The 24,061-nt window shown below is 41.3% G+C and overlaps 1 protein-coding gene across 5 annotated transcripts; it reads right to left on the minus strand.

Annotated features, from left to right (window-relative positions):
- Positions 1–599: 599 nt before the first annotated feature.
- LOC112464275 (protein jim lovell) lies at positions 600–22,549 on the minus strand. 5 transcript variants are annotated; one of them, XM_025031160.1, is made up of 4 exons: positions 16,851–17,036; positions 15,758–15,933; positions 6,793–7,181; positions 600–5,677 (listed from the first exon to the last, which is right to left on the minus strand). In XM_025031160.1, the coding sequence occupies exons 3-4, from the start codon at positions 6,981–6,983 to the stop codon at positions 3,607–3,609; spliced, it is 2,262 nt and encodes a 753-aa protein (XP_024886928.1). In that variant the 5' UTR covers positions 6,984–7,181; positions 15,758–15,933; positions 16,851–17,036; the 3' UTR covers positions 600–3,606. The 5 variants fall into 5 exon arrangements, with proteins under 5 accessions (XP_024886928.1, XP_024886931.1, XP_024886929.1 ...); XM_025031163.1 differs by lacking the exons at positions 15,758–15,933; positions 16,851–17,036 and adding an exon at positions 22,472–22,549; XM_025031161.1 differs by lacking the exons at positions 15,758–15,933; positions 16,851–17,036 and adding an exon at positions 12,503–12,547.
- Between the last annotated feature and the right edge of the window lie 1,512 nt (positions 22,550–24,061).

Raw genomic sequence — 24,061 nt, forward strand, 5'->3', positions numbered from 1 at the left:
GTTGCAAGAATGCACCCTTTTAATTTCAGCCAAAAAGAATCGATCCCCCGTTTGTGGTAATTACGCAAAGTAGCGCTGAGTCAAAATGACCCAGGGTGTAGTTTATGTCTCAAATAGGTAGTGTGTAGTTTAAGGGTTAATGTTAATTTAAAATTTAGATATAATACTAATAATCATTTATGTAATACGTATATATGTGTATATATACATGTAATAAATATATAATAACTGAAACTGTAAATTAATTTATAATTAACATATGTTGCAATAATAAAAAAGAATATAAAAATTATGTAATTGGATTTTTATTTCTTTTTAGAAGAATGAAAGAAAAAATATTGTTAAATATTATAATTAATATTGAAGTCTTATATATTGAAACATCGAATTACTGTTCAACAAAAAAATTTTTTTTTTGAGTACACAAAAACGAAAATAATCGTTTTTTTTTCGTAATTTTTTTAACGCTGAATATGATTTCATTCATCAAATGGTTCTATCGCATCATAATTTTAAGAAATTTGCAGTTAAAAGACTATTGCAAAAAAGAACTATTTTAGTGTATTTTGGCATATTATAATGATGATATGTGACATATTGGAGAAGTTTTATTACAATCAAAATTAACTATGTTGTTAAAATTTTCAGTCCTCAAAAGGAATTTGTGTCGATTATGGTTAAAATGATATTAGGGTCTATTGTGTCAAAGCAGCTTACATAAACCATTAAGGATTTATCAAATATTTTTTAATTATGTTATTCATTTAGGAGTTTTTCAGGTCACTGAATACTAATCTGATGTCAAAGTTGATAAATTCAAAATGGCGGAACTAATGTTGTGAACGTCAAAATAAAGAAAAAGTCGAATTTTTACATTCCCTTATCAACTTTAACATCACATTCAGCGACCTGAAAAATTCCTAAATTTAAATAACATATTTAAAAAATATCTTAATAATTAAAAATTATTTGATAAACCCTTAATGGTCTATGTAAGTCACATTTTTAACGCAATAGATCCTATGTTAATCATCAATTTTTTTAACCATAATTGGTACAACAGATTCCTTTTAAAAGCCTAACAACATATTTAATTTTCATTATAATAAATTTTTCCAACATGTCACATATTGCAGTTATAATATGGCAATATGCTATACAATAAATACAGTAAAATAGCCCTTTTTGTAACTTTAATTTCAAATTTCTCAAAATTGTGACGTGATAGAGCGATTTGGTAAAGGAGATCGTATTCAATGTCCAAAAAACTGCGGAAAACGATTATTTTTGTTCTTGTACATTTTTTGTTGAACGGTGTTATAATATCTAGTGTATATCTATTTGATCTATATTTTGTATAATTGTTCCAACTGTTAATATCTTTTTTCTTTCTTCTTTTTCAAGTCAAAGACGGTTTGAAACAAGCTTCTCGACATACTACCGTTAATTACTCGTCATATATCTCGCCACTAGAAAAAGTTTCGTTCCATCTCACCTCAGATTCTATCGTAAACATAATTGTCATTTTCCGTTCGAGGCGCCCGTTATACTGACAACGGGCCGTGCGAGCTTTCCCCGACGATCGTAAGTCCATCGTAGCAGACATCGTACTTTATTCAGCCGTTATAGCAAATACTATTTGGTATATATATGATCGCTTTTGCAGCAGGAACTATTTTGTAGCAGCGCCGAGAGTCATTCGCGAAAGCGTGTCGGCAATGTTTTCGATGCCGTTTCATTATCGCGAGAAGATTCGACAATCTTCAATTCGCAACTCCCGAGAGAGAATCAGTGACTGAGAACGATGCTAAAACAAGACGACGATCTGCGGTGTCGTCGGCGAGTTTGATTGAAACGAGCCCGAACGTCGAAAGGCGAAATGTATGCTCGAAGATTATGCTATCAAGATTCAATTTTGATAAACTGAAGTTTTACTTTTAATTTCATCTTCACTTAAAAGATGTTTTCGGGAAACAAATCTGTCGATTAGACATCTACTAATTGTAAGAGTCAATTTCCAAATTATATTCACCGGGTATATCAAACTATACGAACTATACGAAGGACTCTTGTGTGAGTATTGTTCTTGACAACGGTAAAAATCTCGCTACACGCGGCCCAACCACCGACGGAGAAAAGACACAACAACGAAACCCAAGTGGCAAGCACAGAAACGAGCGGAGAGCAGTTAATGGCGCTTAAGCGTGGATTGAGCAAAGCTCGAATGTTCATCGAGAGTGTACCCTGCGGAGAGCTGCGAGTCGGTTGGTAAAAGTCAGTCTTGTGAAGGATAGTGTCTTGTGTTGAATCGCGCGCGTGTAAATCTATATAACCCCCGTGCGATGAGGAGCCTCACGGAGGGAGTCGCTTAATTAACTATCGTGCGATTAACCCTCTGGCTGCGACATGTGAAACGGCTTTCACAAAATATCCAAGATCCACAGATGGATCCGTCAATTCTAGTCTAGCTAGACGTATATTGCTGCATTCCAGACAAAGATGTTTTACAAAGAACATGTCACAATTGTCCGAAACCGATTTGATGAAATATGTCGTTATGTATAAATATCTAAGAAAATTACAGAGTTACAAATAATATATATAAAAATAATGAAAGTTTTGTCAAAAACATTTTTTATATAAACAAGAATAAAGCTCTTAAGATGTACAATCAAACTTGAATCAAAGACAAATAAAAGCAAACACCGATAAAAATTATAATATACAATTATATTATTTTTTATAGTGATTTTATACAAATTATTGTTTCGACGAATAATTGCTTAGAAATCTTAGAATACGATATAAGCATTAGTTTTCTCTCTCTCTCAGGGGAGAATTGTTTCATTCTTTAAATCTCAAAATGGACACGTATCAAAATATATGTCTCCTAGATTTTCGTTAACAACATATTAACCGAAGAACGAGCGCCTCATTTTTTGCATCACCTGGGACTATTTTTACATCCCAATTTAAAGTCATTGTTATTAATTACATATTGCATATTGTATATTGTTCTATAATTCTATAATTTATCAGTATTTGAGGACAATATGTATATAGATTTACTCAACATTTTCCAAGAAAAGTAAGAACAAACTAAAAAAATATTTAAAAAACAAAAAAAGCATATTAAAATTATATAGGGTGTACACTGTATTGGGTGTTTAAGTAACTTTAGCGCCCGTTCTCGGATTAAAGAAAAATCAGATCGAATTCTAAACAGTTGTGATTAATGTCTTTTGTCAGAGTATACTGAAAACTTTATAGGTTTTTGAGTTTACATGCGAGTATGTGACATGAAGGGGAATCTTGAAAATGTCAGCCGACATTTTAGAAAAGTTCGATCAATCTCAAATCTGCTAAAATATTTCAAGATAATTAGCTAATTTATCGCATTTTGGCGACATATGTTTATCGGATTTCTTTATAACAATCAATGACGGATCGCATATATGTACGATATGCGCAGCCAGAGGGACTAATCGACCATCCGCCCAGCCCTTGGTGGGCAAAGGTAACAAATCACAAATCATCAATCATCAATCATCGCTTAACATCAACATACAAGAACGTACCGTTTCAGCCAAACAGTTCCACGCAATCCTAATCGGAACCGTTCTGCTGTAGTAACGCGGGCGCCGATTGCGTTGGTTGCGGTTGCATCGACGGTTCCTGATGATGGTGATGGTCAACAATGGGGGATGGTGTCTCGCTGGTCTGCGAGTTCGTCAAATCGCCACCACCGCCACTGCTGCCGCTTCCGTCCCCTCCCCCACTTCCTACGCACGCACCCCCGCCCCCGTCGCCGCCCGGGTTCGCGGACGATTCGAACGCCTTCTGCTCGCTCGGAGGTAGCATATGCACCATATTCACTGCTAGAGGAAACGATGCAGCAGCATATTCGGCCGGATAAAAGCTCTGCGGCTGCGGTATATTACTGCCAAGTAGACCGCGATGGGGATATCCGCCGTTGTCCCCCGGATGCTGCAGCGGCAATCCGGTGAGCCCATGGCTCATCTGCGCGGACTGCTGGTGCTGGACGGGCTTGATGTTATTGTTATTCATGATTTCGGGGGTGCTGGCGCCGGTACAGTTCCTACGTAATTGCTCGAGCTTTAGACTCTTTCCGTATTTACCACGCACGTACATCAGCAAGCTATTGTAGGGAATGCCAAACATACGACTAGCCTGCGACGTGGTTAGTTTCTTTTCCCAAACATGTTGCAAGGCGAGTGTTAGTTCGTTATTCGTCCAGGACCTTGGTGGTCCTCCTCGCGGAGCGCTGTGTTGTCCCTTGGGTCTGTTAACTGCGAGTGCCCGAGGATTATGATCGGTCCATCTACGTGGCGCGTCACTATCACTTCGATGCTTTTTTGTCTTTTTGGTGGGTGGAGGGCCGAGACTGGGCGTACCGAAGAGATTTTGCAGCGCCTCCGGCTTGAAATTATCCGTGAGAATCGAATCCGCGAGGAGGTTGCCTCTGTCGTACGTAGTAGCATGGTGTGAGAAAAGTCCGCCACCCAGAGCCGTTACGCCGTCCAAGGTCGGCGTGAACATCGCCATGGCGCTACGTCGCGGCAACGCCGATTCCTGTTGCTGCTGCTGCTGATACGGATGAGATCTCCCAGAACCGTGGGGACTGTCCTCGCGTGGATGGTGACTCTGGGCCGACGGCGGCGGCGGCGGCAGTTGACTCTGCGGATGCCCGGGCAACCATTGGTTCGTCAGCTGGCCGAGGCTTGTCAGGTACTCGGTAGGATGCGGCTGCGACAGCGACAACGTCGGCATCGTCGGTAGCGACAATGTTACAGTCGCCGCTACGGCCGCCGCCACGGCCGCCGGGATGTCCGGTATAGGACCATCCGGATGATGCAACAGACTGGTTCCCGTGAGCGGCGAACCGCGAGGACTACTCGTTGCTTCGCTGCCCTCCGTCTTCACGTGATGCTGATCCAGTCCGTTCGGCGATATGGGTTTCTTCATCGAGAGATTCTCCGCCATGTCCTCCTGCTGTTGCTGCTGATTCTGCGCGTTGTTAATCGATTGTTGCTGATGATATTGAGATTGCTGCAGCAACAGCTGCTGCTGCTGCGCCTGGTGCTGACCACCGCTGAGATTAAGGACGCTCGTCAACGGACTCGAGCTGACCGGCGGAGTCGAGCGCCTGCTGAGATCTTGCGGCAGCAATTCGCCGGATCGTCGGCGCGGACGCGCCTGTTTCCGGCGTGGCATCGACGGCGAGCCGCAGCTCTCGCGGATACCGAAGTTCATGTGGCCAATGAGCGGCTTGGCCGGGTGGTCCCTCGTTGGTTGAAACAGAATGGGTTTCATCTCCCTCGTGCTCTCCAGCGGGTTTTCGTCCTCTTCGGGTGTGCCGTGTCGCGCGACTTCCGGCGTCGGTAACTCGGCCAGGATGAGATCGCGCGTCGGCGTTGATGCCAACGACGACGGCCTGGGCTCCGTCGACACCGGCCTCGGCTCCGATGACGACAGCCCACGCACCTGCAGACACTCCGCGGCCTTCATCAGTCCCGGTAACTCCTCCTGGGCGATTTGCACCTCGCCGCGATATATGAAATGTACCAAAGTGGACAGCTCATGATGCGAGAAGTCCTTCAGCACGATCACGGGGTGCTTGCATGGATTTTCTGCGAATATCCTCTCGAAGAAAGGACTGTAACATAGGAAAAACGACTCCATACGATTAGGATTAGGTCACCCCTTTCTAAGTTCGATTGGGGATCATTCCAAAGAAGCCATACGTTTTTTCAATTTTGATTCATTTACATTGATCGATTTACGCTGACTACGTTACAGCACAATCGATCAGAAAAATTTTGCACCGCGTTGTTCGCAGCGTTACATGCGTCTCGGCGTGAAACGTTGCGTGTCTTCGCTCAGTAAGCCAGAACGACGACGCGGTCAGAAACCGCGGGCAAAAAGTTACCGCAAGGATTAGCGCTCCTTCCTCGATCGAGCGACGGCTCGAATCAATCAGATGGTACAAGACTTTCGCTCGTTGTCAACTTTACGTCACACGTCCCGCGCGAAGTGAGAAGAGCGTTGCGGTACCGCGTAGACTGTGCAAGGCGGCACTTAGTCGCCCGGTAAACCACGAAGGTAAGACGCGACGAAGAAATTTTTCTTCGGATAAGAGAGAGACCCGCCGAGCGCAAGAACCACTCTCAGTTTCAGTGCGCGTCGCTTCTTTAAGATACACTATACACTTCCGCCGATCAATAAAACTCGACTGATCATTTTCAATCGAGGCGAGGAACTGCTAAAGGGGCAAGTAGTGTAGGAAGTTACTGTCACGAGATACATGGGCAAAGACGGAGAGTTTAGAAAGCTTTAAACCTTTGCTGTCGAACTAATATTTCTTATCCTGTAAACATTTTTTTTTTATTGCGATACCGAGACGAGGCATTTCACTCACAAAGGCGTGAGTATAGTGTATCACTATTCATCTCAGAAATCTGTTGCGTAACAATTTTTCTTCCTTATTTATTAATACAAAAGCAACTCATGGGTGTTAAATTCTACAGAATTGAAACAAGCATAAAAATAATTATTTCAAATACTAATTATAATATAAATCGAAATATATAGATATATAATAACTAAATATAAATCAGTTTTTCGTCAATTTTATTTATTCTAAAAATAAAAATTTAGCTGATTGCGTTAAAAACACAAGAAGAGAAAAAGATCAGAATAAGATTCAGCACCTGGAAAATTCAAACGAAGAAAAACTCTTTTACGGAGTATCTATATCTATATAGAACTTACCTGCAGGCGCTCAGGACGACTTTGTGTGCCTTGACGCTGCTGTCGGCGCAGATCAGGGTCACGTCGACGAGCGTCTCCGCGTGCAGCAGCTCCTCGAACGCCCGTTGTATGTGGGCGAGATGGTTGTGCCATCGTAAGGAATAGTGCGATTGCAGAGCCATTCTGTTAGGACTGTTCCCGACGCTCGACATTTTTCTTCCGCCGCTGCCGCCGGAAGATGGTGACTTAGCAAAGCCGCCACCTTGTCCCGCCGCCTTTTCGCTGGTGCCGCGTGGTCTTTGTATTTCGGTTTACTTTTCCCATGCACGCACGCACGTGACCACGTACGTCCTACAACTTCTTTGTCCGCCCGTTTTCCTTGCCGCCTTGACGCTAATCTTGCCGGTTTCCTAAAATCGGAATATGCGAAATGGTTAAAATGGGGGTCACACAAACCTCGTTCTCCAAGAAGATGAAAGAAAGTGAGAAAGATTAAAGAAGGAAGAAGGGAATATATAGCGACGCGTTGTCCCGAAGATTATAGAGAGTAGTAAGTAGATGCGTTCTTCAACTTTTCTCGCCATATTTCTTGAAGTTTCGGAGGATCCACGGACGATGCGTGGTCTGCGTGGATCAACTTTTTCCCTACGGACGCTGTTGATTGCCGCGTGACAATTTTAACCTGGGATTGCACCTTCCATTTGCATTATTTTTCTATTTCACGCATTCCATAGTTATCCTAACAGATTAGCGTCAAAATTTTAGAGATTTTTCATCGCCTGTGTAATCCGTAACTGGCCATTCCCATATATTCTTGATCGGCTATTTTGGTTATCATAAATATATGGCTTTTGTTACTTTTTTCTTTAAAAAATTATCTATAATGCAAGTAAAGATAGAATAAAATAATAAAGTGATTTATCGCAGAAAATTGTTTCAATCTAAATTTTGTACAGATTATGTTACAAGTGACAGACCTGATTATAGACACTAGAAGGCACCTCTTCGAAGAAACCTCTTTCAGGTAAGAAAAATAAGACTAACGGCCGTGTCGGAAATGTGATTTTGCAAAGATTGCAAGCTGCGTTACGCTAGGCATTATTGTCGCTGATTGCGAGACAGACGATCCTGCAGATACGTGCTGTTCCCGAGATAGCATACGCGTTAATTATTTATCCGGTCGAATATGCGATAATTACGGATAATTATCGCACTTCGGGCAATTCACCCGCCAAGTATTTAAGCAGCATCGGCACTCGCTTCATCGACGATCGGGTGTGTTTGGCTATGAATAATTTCGCGCCTGGTAAAAAGGGGGGTAACCGGAGGAGGGAGATGAGTGGCGGTCACGGTTAATTTTCACGCTTTCTGTAGCGCCGCCCAAAATTCAAAGTGTTACGAGAGAAGTTTTCCATGTGTAAAACCCGCCAAGGTATCTGTGCAGCATACTTATGCAGAGTTAAAAAGTTATGCCTGGCAATCGCATCGAAACCAACCACCTACCTACGCTTTTCCAAACGAGTGAGAATGACAATGAATAAACTCCGAAAGATTTTCTCGGACGATTAATCAAGTATATTTGTGCGTTGTGTCTGATCGCTGACTGACAATATATCCGTCCAATTCTTGGAGAGTTGCTAGAAGACACTATCCGCGAGAGTAACCCGTCTCTATCAATCATCCGTTAAATTGCAGCGATTCGTAAACTTGTCGAGGAGGCACGTTACACAGATACGAGTGAGGTTTTCGTTTTATTCCCTTTATTCGTAACGCTTTTATATAAATGTACGACTTTAAATTAGGTCGATGAGGTGCCCATAATGTGAACCGTACTTAACAAAATTGCAAATTCATTTTTAATTAGTCCCTGCACTGATTCCTTTCTCTCTCTTCCCCTCTCTCTCTCTCTCTCTCTCTCTCTCTCTCTCGCCCTCTACGTCAATAAAATACACTATTTAACATACGGGTAAGCATGCACGCAATTCTAACGGAATGGATGACCCTTGAGTTTCTATACGTTTCTCTATAGTTGTCTGTACGCGACGCGAATTGAAACGAATGATGTAGCGTTCGTGCGTTTATTTTATAATTAAAACGTAATTAATGCAAAAGGCGGCACACGTGCGTAGGCGCACGACGTGACCTGGAACGAGCGTACACCTCTTCAACGTCACGTCATTCGCACATATGCGACAGCTTCGATTATAAATTGCATCCGGTAAAAACCCACCTGCAGATACGCGCTCGATAAACCATTTCGGTCGCAATTACGCTAGCGATAATACAATAACGATAAAAATAATATAAAATCGCGCGAGGGGGGGAGGGGGAGGGGTGTGAAGAAAACGCGAGCACGCCGCATGTGAAATAGGAGAATTCTCCCGCTCAATTTGCGTTCGAAAGAGCTTCTACGTGAAACGAATATCCCGGCAGCAACGCGCGACTTTAGAAAATCTCGGAAAATAGAATCGCGGTATCGAACGGAGTAGAGAAGTTTCACTTACACTCTGCGTTGTCAATCATCTTACTGTCGCCGTCACTATCGGCATTAAACGAGCAATTAATATAAAATCTCTATCAGCCATCGGATAATTAATTGCCAAGCTGACGGCACCCTTGCGATCGTAAACAGTCCCAGTCTCGTAGAAGAGACACGGACATACAACAAACTGATGATAAACAACAACGGAGTGCAAATGAATGATCTTAATGTCGCGGTTAAGTAATCGAGCTGGCTTTTCAACCTACTACGGTGTCTTTTAACTCACAACGGGCGAGCGTAAAATTGGCGCTTAAAAACCCGTCGTTTCGCTTTGACGACGAGAAGTGCCTCTCGCGCGAGAGGAGAAATATTTTTTTCTCTCTACGAGGCTCGCGATTCACATGGAGCTCGGGGGGACCGCCGGCTCGGGATACGCCACTGGGCACAGTCGAAAACTCCCCGCAAGTTTGTTGTCAAACTCGCACGTGTTCGGAAAAAGAGCGCGGATTTACGTCAACCAGTTACTCTCCCGCGTCCTCCTCTGTTTCCCCGCGCTTTATTTTCCTTTTTCATTTCCGCATCCGCGTCTCGAGGAGGCGGCGCCGCGCTGTACGTTGCACGCGGGCAAACTATTAGTCATAGCGGTGCATAACACATCCGAAAACTTCTCGTCAAACGAGGCGACGATTTATACGGAAAAGAGTCGGAATTAACGTCGATGCCTGCGAGTCTCGCGAACAACAAGAATTATGACCAAATGGCACGTACGGAAATTCGAAAATTTCGTAATAGAAATATACGATGATCCCGTAGCCAGTCGAGAAGATCGGATTCCCACCCTCAAGTCGTAACTTCGCTAGCCAAGAGATACATCAGATACATATGTGAGAAAACTAGTTGCTGCACCTCATATTACTCTATCGTTCCTGAGCGAATCATTATCCAACTGTAGACTTGGCAAAACACGAAGAAAGTAACGAGTTTACGTTGAGGAAACTATCATTACTGGAGTTTAGAGAATTTATGATATCTACTTATATATATCTTCTACAAACGTAAGGATTTTTTCTCGTATTTCTCGTTCATATTTTGAAAGTTTTCCCGCGGAATTCTTTTGTTTCAAATGTACAGGGTACATACATTTCCTTTACGTTTTCTATATAGTCAAAATGTGTCTTTGTCATATAACCGCCGAAAAATATTTTTCAATGTATCGCAGATTGTAATTTCGTTGAGTTGACAAGAACATAAAGCGTAAGAATATAATGTTAATTATTTATGTTTCTGTCATGCGTTTTCCGAGAAGCGACAAAATGTGCAAATGCATATGTATTATAAGCAAAATGTATTATATGCACAAAAATGTATTATAAGTACAAGTCCATTCAACTATTATTGAATAAAGATGAAAACGACATAAACGATTGAATAGTCTTTTTTTTGTCAGAGCTCGCATACGCGTTACGCCCGGAAATTTATGTGGACTTACTTAACAATTTGCCGATAGCATCTTAAACCGTCCATTTAAAATTGACTCATGGCTCGCAATCATAAATACCAGGTATGCAACGAAGCTCGGATGCGATCATCACACAAATTCAAACAATGGATGCTGGTAGTTGAGGGTTAGCACCGGTCTCGCATGACTGATCCGATCGAACTCTTACAAATCTCCACGATTGGATCTCATGAGTTCCGATTCCTCTCGGCATGTAGGACACAATTCCTCCTTCGTTAACCGTCCGACTCCAAATTAGAATCGTCCAAGCCAATGAGGGGGCATAGAAAAATACGAAAAGCCTCGTCCTTCCGAGGCACCAGCAACATCGACACATTCGTGAGGCCTCATCGAAATCGTCGAGCTCACACGTACGTCGATTTTATTCGTCGCGCCAGAGAGAACGTAATTTCAAAGCCGGAAAAAAAACACATACGGAAAGACAATGCACAGTCGGTGCAATCTACGTTTTGGTGGACACTCGCGTCACAAACAATGCGGAGCGCGCAGGGACATCATATACGATGAATGGATCTTGTCGGCACACTGCACACCGAACAATACCTTCGAAGGTCATCTTCGAAGTCTCGTGCATTCTTGCAAGATGCCGGGGAGGGACCACCGGCCTGCAGACCCGTCGACTGCCAATGATTACTCCGACGACGCGGGAAATTTTGCGCGGGAAGACCATGTGTGTGGCCAGAACACTTTTGCGCGGAGAGACTGTATCTCCAGGAGGAGTGAACGCGTCTCTATTGTGTGACTACACGCACGTCAGAGCAAAAGGTGAAACGAAGAAAAGAGAAGAATAATGAATGAGCAAAAACGAGGAAAACAGGAATTTTCCTCATTTGCTCCGACACACGTTCTCCGTTTAAGAATTAATTAAAGAGAATATCAAGAAAAAATTGCGGAAGAAACATATCACGATGTAATAGAGACGAGTATACGTGTAACAAGAAAATATGTAATAATAGACAAAATTTTTTATCTGATAGAAATTTCGATCTAGATTGTGATCTTCGTGCCATACGGAAAGATAGTAAAATTTGAACTTGCAAAAGTCCATTCCACTAATATCACACTGTCACATATCATATCTCACGCACACAACCGGTAAGCAAAGACACTGTTTCAACTGTTAAAAAGAATTCTAAACATTACGGAAAGAACGAGGCGCAAAGGGGAAAAAAAATACAAAAAGCCTACGGAGAGCACTGCGCCTTTAAACGATCAGCTGATTCCTCACTATTGTCACCCACCGTATAGCGAAGAGATCACAAAAGAGTACGACCTAACCACCGACCGGCGTCGGCGTCGGCGTCTCACGTGGGTTGCTTTCCCAAAAGTATTTCGGTGCGCACACGTGCGCGACACGTTTTTGGGACACCACACCAAAACAATTGGCAAATGCAAATTGCGAGCACTTTCGGCGAGCGCGAGAAATCCCCCTCCGCGTTAACTTCCGCAGCGTGTACCGCCGAGTAAATACGCGGGTAAACACTGGGCTTCCGAGTTTCACAAAGTCGCTGCGAGACACCACCGAGGGGGGGACGGAAAATTCACTTCGAGGCGCGCGGAGGGTACACCGGGGGGGGGGGGGAGAAGGATTGTGGATGCAGCGTGCGAGAGTTAACGCGTATCCTCGCGGCCGAGAGAGAGAGAGAGAGAGAGTCACGCAGAAGAACGGCAGGAGGAAGCGCGTGGGTGCGCGCCGCAGCGCGCGAGGGGGTGGTCGAGAGAGAACTGACCGTGTCGTGCGGGTTGCGTGTGCGACACACAGAGCGGCGTCGGCGACGGCCGGTGAGTGAATGCGCCGTGACGTTAGGCGCCCCTCCTAAGATTCCCGCCCCTCTCTTAAGCCTCCATACATATCACCCCCCATCCGTCTCCTCCTCGCTCGGCTTCTTCGTCCAAGTTAGCGCGCGCCTCTTTCTTCGCGGGGTTGCTCGCTCGCTCGCACACGCCGGTTAACCCGCCTTCCCTCTCGCTCTATTTCTCTCTCTTTCGCTCTCTCACTCATGTGCGAATCACTCTCCTTCCTTTCCCCACTCTTCCCGTCTCGGTTTCTCCACCGGAGTCATCCCCACCTCTATGTACTGTTCCATCCTCGCGAGTACAACTCCAACTTGTTTGCTCTCTCTCTCTCGCTCTCTCTCTCGCCCTCTTTATCTTCACCCCCCAACATTTGTCCCGCTCGCGAACCACGAACTACCCTTTCCTTGCTTTCGACTTTAGGAAAAACCGCGTCCAATGCAAAATATGTATTCTTCATGCTATAACCAGTCCTATTGGTTTTCCTTGCGGTACCTGATATCCATTGAGATCGTTACAATCTTGGTGAAAAGTTCATACTATACGAGTAATGTTATTTTTTTTTTCAAACGCGCTCTTCAACCGATATTCGTGAATTGATATGCGATGTGTAGAGGTTCTTTCAGTAGTATAATAAAAGTCTAATTTTTGCAAGACAGTTAGGTTTATTTAGAAGTTTGAAGATATCGCTCATTTATTGCAACAATGACATAACTCAAAGGAAAAAGTTTTCCAGAAGAAAAGCTTGAATTTTTTGAGTCATTGAAATTCTGTGATATTATTTGTAAATATGGTAAAGAAATAAAAGTATCTAGCAATATATTCTTCATTCACTGTATTGAACTCTTACTATTTTTTGCAAACAACTAAAAAATGACAATTTTTGAGTTATATCGTTGTTGTAGCGAATGAGCGATATATGCGTTAAATAATCAATATAAATCCATACAAATGAAATATAAAAAAAACCTTTGGTAATTGTGATAACTTTTCAATATTTTTGATACTTTTGCATTCATCTCTGATATACATACAAGTAAACATTTATAATTAAATGGATTCATTCGCAAAAAAAGCTCTATAATTAAACATATATATTTATAAATAGCTTAATAAATAGATTCATTTATAATTTTAATTTTATGATTTCCAAAATCATCAAAGGCATCGGTCCTTGCTCATTAAAAATAATTGTTTAAAATTTCTCGTTCTTCGAAAAATTAACTCTTTCCGCGGCTTATAGCTATTGAAAATGATCAATTCAAATGCGGTAGTTGATATCCATACACAATTCGGTTTTAACCGACTTTTACCTAACAGTATATTCTGATAGATCATGGCATACTTTCTTTGTAAACTTTTTGAATTTTTACAATATCTTCAAAATTGAAGAAAATATAGTACACGAAAATGTGCTGTGACATCATAGTGTCGCTGTAAAATCTTTTGAAGTTGCCGTCATCAAAGAAACTTTAGCAAGCTATAACTATAACTTTCTCAAATTTAGGTTCTTTTTTTTTAATTCAAAAAGTACTAAAAATCGGCTTAGATTCTCTCCATTAATTATTATGGATACCGCTTAATAAACAAAATTTACGTTAGAACCGAATTAATGATATAAATAATTTGTAAACATATTTTATTATGACGATATACTTTTTTTTACTTCAAATAATTAAATATAATTCTGAATCTTTCTTATATGTCAAGACATTAAACATATGGAGGGTAAAAGCCATAGTGGTGTAAGATGACTTACTACACTATGGCTTTTACTTCTCCATATGAAAGTTAAGCTTAAGTACTCGATACGGTTTTATCATTGAAGCTCAAATTGTTAGTTAATTCAAATTAATTCACATAAGAATAGCATCAGTATGTTACCGCGCGTATGGTTCTCAGATATTTATAGAAAATAAATTTTTTTGCGTACAGTGTATTATTAAATATAAATGGTACATAAATTACACCTCATTTACGTCATAAAAAATTGGAAGGGTAAAAACCACAGTGATGTAAGTCAAATTTTTAAAAATATTTTCTCGTGTGCATAGATGCAATTTATATATTGTATTTATATATTGCATAGATGCAATTTATATATTATATTTATATATTGTACAGATTGCAAAATATTTTTAAAAATTTGCCTTACACCACTGTGGTTTTTTCCCCTCCAATTGTATGTATACTTATTTTCTCGATTTAACTCTTTGAAATTCCATCGGGATACGTTCTATCCCCTGATATGTTAAACGATGATTGATTTATTTATGTTCTATTAATGCATTCCAAGAATCTAATCTGCTGTTAATTGAATTACTATTTTCGTGATTATGCTGTAGTCCATTTAGTGTTATAACTTATAAATACTTCGAAGTGTAGATTTCTTCGTCTTAATTCAATCGAACGCTACGAAGCATTCATAGCGTTAATCACCGGGGGCACAGTCACATAATTTTACGAATTAGGCTTATTCGAAATGTAGAAAAATTTACTACACTTCGAAGCATTTGTAACACCAAATGGACCGCAGCATAGTCACGAAAATATCAATTTAATTAATAGCAGATTCTTCGGACTGCGTTGTAATAGAACAGAAATAAATCAGTTATCGTTTAACATTCAAGAAATAATTATCCCAGATATATTTTTAAGATTTAACGTGGGATTTTATCAAACATCCCCTATTATAACAGTAAAAATTTACCTATTAAATATGTCGATACTTTTACAGGGTGTCTGGTAATTACTGTGCCACATCTTCTGGCAGGTAAAGCGAGTTAAACTGAAAAAGATCTTAAAAAGTTTTTTACCGAGGTTCTTTACCAGCGTCACAGTGACGATTGTGATTGGTACACGGCGAGAAACATCTTTATTAATTAATTTGTTTATTAATTATTGAGAAATTTGCAAAATGACAAAGGACTTTTTTTATTCAGTTTAACCTGTTCTACCTGTCCACGAGAAATGACATAGTAATTATCAGATACCCTGTAAAAAACGCTAAATAATAATCAGGCAAATACAGAAAACTACCTCGTTTTGTCACTCATTGATTTTGCCGATATTAAATAATTTCATAGCTACTCAAAATATCTTTAAACAATTTGCAAAATATGCATATGCGAAAAGATCCCGAGTTATAATAATCAGAATAACAAATTGAAAATCATCATGCAAAAAGATACCTGAGAGAGAGTTCTAAAAATCCCACTTCTGGACCGGTCGTGTTGCTAACAGTGCCGTCAATCTTTTTCTTTCACCGACTCTCTTCAGTGTAGGTTATAAGAGTTTATACAGTTTTCGTGTTTAATGAACACTTGGCATCGCCGAACTGATTGAAGATGAGTCGATGGCAAGGCTGCTAAAACGCCAAGAAACAATGGAAAGTATGACGAGGAGATCGACAACAAGGTCGAGCCATTCAGTGCTGTTGGTGAACCAGGTTCGTATTGATATCAGTTTCGGAATAAATTCCGCAAAATATTTATATGTGTCGACAGTAGCGTAACTATTTTTATAAATTTATAAAATTTTTATTCGATTTTTATAAATTTTAAACAAAACAGTCTCTCCTATTCCATTTCATTTGTAAAATTAATAGAAAGATTGAGATAAACATTTTTTACAGTTTATTTTGATGACTATTAAAATAATGACTATAAAAATTGTTTTTATTATATATTCGATTTTACATTTTTAAAGTTTTTTCTATTGATTTTATATTTTATTTGTTAGAAACGTTTTATCTTTTTTTTTTTTTTAATATTGCGGTCCTTCCATTGCTCACCCACAGTTAAAATTATAACTGCAGTCTTTCGTAGTTTTTCATAATTTTATGACGAAGAACCGATTCAAAGGAGTAATTTCGAAGACTGGCGATAAGAATCACTAATATATAGATAATGCTGAGGTGAGTTTTCAAAATGGAGGTTGACTCTTTCGGCGAATGCGTGTATACTGGCCCGCTCTGACAAAGCCGTTTCTATGAAATTGTTACTTTGTTCCAGATATTTTCGCAGAGTTTTTGGTGGCAGAGTTACAATCGGAATAAATCATCAGAAGCAAACACACACGCGCACGTGACACAATTACCACGAAGAAACACACATATACGCGCTCACGCGCCTTAATTATTGCCAGCCGATATCTCGGTTGATGTTTCGTCTACGGGACAGTCGCGCGAAGATGCGTCTCTATCAACGTCATCGTCGTCCACGTATGGCCTTTCCTCTATAATGGTCGCGCACCCCCTCGCACGTGTGCCAACAATTCACTTACAGAAGCGTATCCTGTCACAGCTCGCGATATGGAGAACGCGTGCACTCCGAATTCTGCGCGCGTTATTCCGCAGGTGGCAGCCGTGACGCGTGTGTGTATGTGTGTGCGAGCGGTCGTGTGCGCATACGTTGGATACACGCGGCGGGAAAGTGTGCGAACAGTGACCGGACAGACCGACTCTCAAAGCGGCCGAGTTGTGACTGCTCCACTGAAAGAGGAGAACGAGACGAAGAGTCCCACCTCCTTGTGCCACCTCCAGTCGGATGGGTACCAGCCCATCGGACCCTCCTTCGCTCGCTGGATCTCTCTCCCTCCTCTCTCTCTCTCTTTATCTCTCCGGTTTGTCCAATGTACCTGCTACTATGCGTTTTTCCAGCGCGGGAACAACCGGTTGAGTGCAGTGTGCGAAAATATGCGTGTGTTTCTCCGTCTTCCTTTCTCTTTACCGTTTTCCTCTCTCTGTTATGTCTTCCTCTTCCTTTATTTTTCCTTTATCTTCTTTCATCACCTCTCCACCCCCCTCTTTCTCTCTCTTTCCTCTTTCGTTCAATCCCTTCAGTCCTACTTTCTTCCTTTGTTGTAAGAAAATAGTTTTCCTCCCGCTTTTACGGTCGCACATAACAATTAGCTATGCACTGGCAGGTATCCGTTATGGAATTTTCCACGATACGTGACAGCATGCAACCCTCGTTCACGGCTTAGGCCTCGCTCGGCTGATTCTTTCTTACTTCATATGGTGAAATCTTCGAGGGAGGCTCGGCGCGCGTATACTTTCAGACGGACACCTGTGTCACGCGGATTGTGTTCGAATCATGCTCCTCGTGTCTCGAGAAGCTATAGTTGGCAGCGGGAGACCGTTATAGGAGGCCCTTAAGTTACTACTGGCTATAATCAGTCCCTCGTTAAGCTGCTGCTCCAAGGTCGCATGACAGATAACGTACCACCGCAAACGACTACGGTAAACTTTCGGACTAAGTTCGTCTTACAGTGGATGTTGCTTATAGCGAGCGAGAAGCTAAGACGAATCTTAGAGACGTTTGCATTCGGTTATTCGTGTTATATATGTATACGCGCGCACGTATGTCTGTGTGTGTATGTGTGCGTATCCTTGGTTTTTTTTTATGTTTCGACACCTGCATGTGGTCAAAATCAACGGTTCGATGCACACGAAGCAAAAAATATCGGAGGATTTAAGATCACGATTGTAAGTTTTGTCGTAAAAGTTGATTTTCAATAAAGAAGACAAAAATAAAAAAAAAAGAGGTATATTCTTGGCGAACCGTTATCTATTAAGATAAAATAAGTTTTTTTACAGCAATTTATATCCTCTCCACTGGGAAATATTTTTAATCCTAACTATTTCGATTCATATCGCTTGATTTTTGCTACATTTAAATGGTAACACAAAGGTAAAAGAACAGCCACAGGTATGCCGATTCCTCTTCCGACCGAACAGTGGCGGGTGATCGCGTTAATATAGCGCCAACTTTTCTAAACGCCACTGTTGCACTGAAACGAACCAAAAACTAATAAAATTTCGTTCGCTGTGGCATTAGCAGGAAAATTTTTGTTCTGATCATCAGCTATATCAGCGTCCGTTACGAGTTTAGTTTAGGAATTGAATTTTGCCACATTGAATTAGGTCGTAAATATGAATATTATGTTATGATACCGTGTGTGTATAATACGGTAAGATTGCCCTCACTGTTAGCTGCTCAACGGAGTGAAAAAGGGTTTCAGATATGTGAGCAGGTAATCGAGAAAGGATTGTTCCAATATATCCATGGGGTCCCTCTCTTGCATGCTGATAATCGTATAAGTCCAAGAAGTCCATCGGTTCGGAAGAAAAAATGTCTTTCAGCATGTTGGGAGACCTCGTAGGGGAATGCCGATACTTTCGATCGCATAGAATGCAGATTCTTATTGCAGTCTTTCTTATGAAAATACTCTCCAAATTGCAGTTAAACATTTGTTATTTAAGTAATTAAGTAAGTCACGATTTTTGCAGATACGAACGATGCTTGACGTGTGAAGTTTACATTCAGCAGGATTGTATATATATATATATATATATATATATATTGCAGACGCGTATTTATGTTCTTCCGACAATAGAAATACCTAACGAATAATTTTCTCCTTGACTATTTTCTTATTCTGTTAATTATTTGTACTTGCGAACTCTTAAATAACACTATAGTATAGTCGCGAAATACTTAGAAACGTATAGAAGAGACTCATTACCGAGAATAATAACGGAACGAACATATATTTTGACGACAGACTCGATTGAGTCGAAGACAAAGAGGATAGCCCCCTCTCCCTCGAGACAGGTGGGCTGTAGCGCGACAAGTGTGAATCCGCGGCAAGGATGGACAGTCGTTGTCTCACTGGTTAACCAGAAAGATTCGAATGACGCTTTTCGTGATTTATGCACGCCGATGCACGCCGATCATTATTTTGTTAAATACATGTACATATACTCAAGAGAACTGTAATTATATCCTGACACATTTCGAATCCAAAAGAACTACCTTACAAACTTCCCCTTAAATAGATAATCTCGAAAAGTGTGCGATAGCAATTTAATTAAAATAAAAAACGCACATTTCTTGTTGTAATTGTCTTGTTGTAAAAAATTACTAATTACTTTATATAGGACTTATATAGGAAAAGTCTGCCAGAAATATAAACTATTTGAAGGCTCAATTTATAGCGTTATCGCTAACTCATTGGTATATTAATAGTCAATATAGCAAAGGTACATTAAAATAAGAATATTGATTAATAAGTAAATGTCGGAGTTATATGACGATACATCTCAGAGGGCAATTATTTCGATAGATTACGCTCGCGTTGTTAACGCAACTGAATAAAATCCCACGAGTGTATTCTACGTGGCTGCGAGTGGCACTTCCTTAACTGTCCCTAAAACCAATTGTATATTATCACTGCTTTTTATTGCTCACAATATATGACGTCACTGCATTTTGCACGGGAGAAAGTCGCCGGAACGATATTTCTTCGTAACGATCTCAATGCACGGATGTTTTTCAGCGCGGACGTAATACCGGTAAGAACATTAAGAGTTGATGAAAATTAGCGAGAATTATTATAAATACACGCACACAGTAATATCTTCCGGAGTCCGCGCATAAGCCGCTTATTGCACAAACAATTGCAAAGGCGGGATTCGTATTGTTAACAAATTCTCTTTTACCGGATGGTTCATAATGACGCGAAAGCGCTTTTTAACTGAGATGCGAAACGCAATGTAAGGAAATTTTGCCGACTGGCTTGATTTTTCGCCGACATCGAGCATATCGTCTCTGCTTATAAGCAAAAAAAATTTTTTTATTATGTTATGAGAAATAAAGAAGCATAAAAACAAGCTAATTTTTAGATTAGGTTAAGTTAGGTTTCCCCAAACATATGTTTAGAATTCTTAAACATTATGTTTAGAATTTTTAAACATATGTTTAGAATTAGATACATCACTTAATTCTAAACATATAATGTTATTTAGCCTAATTAAAAGATGTGATTTTTGTTACAACTGGTGTCACATTACAATTGGTGTAATTTGAAAATAAGTACACAAGGTCTGTTCAAAAAGTTCGTTGAAAGGCCAAACGATTCAATACTTGAAAATATCAAGGAAAATTTTCAGACGGACTTACTTTACGGACGCAACCCCGAAAATGTGTACCAGGACCCAGGACTGCTTCCAGAAATTGCGATTTCGAAGAATGTGCCGGATGTGAGTCCTCATCACTTGGCTGGGTCGCCACTACACATGCATGACATATCGGTGTAGCAGAAGCTGAAATTTTGGCTTCTGCTATAGGATACATCGATATGTTATGCATGGGGTAGTGGCGTCTCATGCCAAGTGGTGGGGCTCTCACATCCGGCACATCCCTCAAAATTACAACTTCTGGAAGCAGTCCTGGGCCTCTCACGTCCCACGAAATCGGTCTGTCTAAAAGTGATAATGGCGTCGAGAATGTATCAATCGAGAGGGAACATATTTCGAAGATAGGACTGAATAAATTGTAAGTAAATCCCTAAAAATTATAAAGACAAAATTCAGGAATTTTTTGAATAGATCTCGTGTTTTATTGGATATTACTGTAATAATATTTACACACTGTAGAGACACCTGCAAAATGCGGCATATTTTTTTTTACGCATATTCTATGTATTTAACGCACACATAAAAATATAAAATATTACGAAGAAAATACACTTTTACTACTACGTTTGTAGTAGTATTGGTAGTATAGTAGAAGTATATCTTTTTTCGTAACATTTTACATTTGTATATATATATATATATATATATATATATATATATGTGTGTATATTGTGCACACATCATAGGTTCTTTGTTAATAGACTTACTGAACGAACAAGCTTTTCTTGGAAAAGAGTATAAAAGTAAATAAATGTAAGTATAAAATGATAAGACATATAAAGAATCCATATGTTAATCACATGTTGACTCTAAAGGCCCCCGCACAATGAAAAATATAAGGAACAAGGAACAGATATTAGCGATTTAACGAATATTAGGACTAAAGAATCGAGAATAGTTTAGCATTGACACACGGCTTCAGGTCGCCCCCTGTTTCTGTTGCCTGTGTCATTGTGCATCCAGTTTTATTCTTGATTCTTATGCTTTCTTAAATCATCCGCGAGAAATTGTTTACGAAATAATAAACCCATTAAGCATTATTTGTGTAATGGTCTAACATGTGAAAAGTTAGTTAGTAGTGATTGTTAGAACTATTATTTGTCGTAGGACATAACTGTCCAGCCGTAAATGAAACCGTTGAAGATGTATGTCAATTCTTTTGACAAACTTTCGGTGAAAATATATGAAAGAATATATGAAACATGTATCAGTTACATGTGGTAAACTTTAACATTTATACATATGAGTACACTTTTGAATTGTGAATTAGAATTAATATAGATAAAATTTCACATTTAATTCTAAAAACTGGAAATTAGTTAAGTAATATCATATCATGTATTCTTAGTACATTCATCATTCTTTGATATCATTGCAAAAAAGGAAATATATTTAAAACATTTATTTCATACTTGATCTCCATTGAGCTTCGCCGCTTTTAAATATTCTACTAATTTTTTAGTTCAATTGGGAAAATCAATTAAAAACTAATTAATTGTAACTAAGAAACTGTTTTGATTCAAGTTTCACCAAAAATTCCGCTTCTTCTTCCAGTCATCGTGACCACGCCGAGAACGTTCCACAGTTCTTTCTCAAGAACCCCATCGCGCACTCTCGAGGAACTACGGGCAGGATGGAAAAGCCGGTCTCGTAAAATTTTTCGCGAGCGGCGGGAAACTTCGGCTCGTGTCCGTTCGCGCTCGTTGCCTCTCACGCTCGACCCAACCGGAATTAATTAGTATTCCATAGCGCGATAATAATCGCGGTAATTAAAAGACTCCGAAAATCCAGTTCGCCGGTAAGTTTCGAATGCCGCGCAGGTAGGACGGTGGGGGGACGGGAAAAGATCGGTGGAGTTGGGCGGGGGATGCACGCGTGAGACGACGACGTCGGGGGTACAAGGTGGTCGTAGAGAAGTACCTACTTCCCGTAGCCATCCGCCCGTCCTTGTGTCCCTGTTTAAGGGTTTCGCCGGTGCCAGAGCCTGGTACCACTAGCACACCCCTCCCCCATGGCCCCCCCGGTTACCCGGGCGCCCCCGCTTGCCCTCAACACGCTCCGCGCGCGGTGGCACCCCACTCTCGTTTCGTTCTCCTCACTCGCGAGAGGAGTCGCGAGTCGCGAGGAGGAAACGGCCCGCCAGAGGTTCTCATTCTGCGCGTCGCGTCCGCCGCGCCGACACACGTGCGCGGCGGCGCGCGCGCGTACGCGCGTACTCGCGGAGGCGGGTGGCGGCGGGCGCGCGTCACGAGACGCTAGAAAAGCGAAGGTGCCCACGGATGTATTTTTTAATTATTGATTTTAATGACGAGGGGAGCCGCTGCCAACGCCATCTTGGATGCTGGGCGGAGTAAGAAGCGTTCTCTCCCTTTTCCTCTCTGTCCACGCGCTCTCACTCTCTTGCTCGCTCCCTCCCATCTATTCCTCCTTCTTTGTCTCTTTTTCGCGCTCTTTTCCTCTCGCTCGCCTGCGACTCTTTCGGAGGGAGCCCTCTCCCTCTCTTTCTTTCTTTCTCCTCGGGCCAGCTCCTTCTTTTTCCACCGTCCTAGCTCGCTTCTTCCTCGGTACCCTCCCGACCCCACCATTCCGCCGCCGCTCGCCGCGTGGTTTCCCTCTTTCTTCTCTACTAATGCCGAGAGATAGACAGATGATGATTAAGAAAGCGCCGGTACGTGTGAGGACAACGCCGCGACGCCCGGTACCTCCGCCCGCCTCGCTCCTCGTTCTCCACCATCTCCTCCTCCTCCTTCTCCTCCTCCTTCTCTTCCCTCTCCCCCTTCTCCACCTCCGACAATTCTTCTTCTTCCTCTTTTCCTCTCTCGATTCTCTCCGCTGCACTTCGCTCCCCCTCCTCCCCGACTCGGTCTTTCTCTCTTTTTTTTCCGTCGCTTGATTTCCGCTCGTTCGTTCCCTCTTTCCTCGTCTGTCCCCCCCGAAACTTTTTTCTCTCTCTCCGCGGGCCTTCCTTCCCTTGCGGTTACACGTTTGTCGCGTGCATCATGGTCCGCGGAGAATGCTTTCGAACGGCTTGCCCGCTATTTGTTACTGATGGTTTCGCGGAAGGACGTTACTGGTGCCACCATTATCAAGCAACTATGGCCGATCGACGATGGTGAACACAAATTATCGGCTACTCCAGCGAAAAATATCGATCGACATTGAGATGTGAGCAACGAACTTAGCGATCTAGCACGCATTTCCTTGAAAGTCACTTGCTCACAGACGTCACTGTGCAGTGATTGATTTCCGTTAATTCTTTCCTTGAAATCGACTTGATCGCTAATTAGTTGCACTTCATCAAATACAAAATGATACAAAAGCATCGAGGGAGGTTAGATTTATTGATACAGTTAGGTTTTTCTGCTTCGGTACTGTGAGAAATCACGACTTTCACGGCAGAATTCTTGGATTTCACCTTCGAGCGTATCGAATCAATGTAGAATACAGACACGCACATAAAAAAATTCTTGAATCAACGCTAAAAATATAAATTTGTAAAAGCGTGATCGCGAGC

The sequence above is a fragment of the Temnothorax curvispinosus genome, unplaced genomic scaffold, assembly GCF_003070985.1.
Source record: "Temnothorax curvispinosus isolate PA1 unplaced genomic scaffold, ASM307098v1 QBEX01014078.1, whole genome shotgun sequence".
In the NCBI taxonomy this organism is placed as follows: Eukaryota; Metazoa; Arthropoda; class Insecta; order Hymenoptera; family Formicidae; genus Temnothorax; species Temnothorax curvispinosus.

Excerpts from the sequence above, each read along its gene's own strand:
- LOC112464275 (XM_025031163.1), bottom strand. The coding sequence starts at position 6,983 with ATGTCGAGCGTCGGGAACAGTCCTAACAGAATGGCTCTGCAATCGCAC. Across the intron at positions 5,678-6,792 it reads GTCGTCCTGAGCGCCTGCAG|TCCTTTCTTCGAGAGGATAT; the intron begins GTAAGTTCTATA and ends CCTATGTTACAG.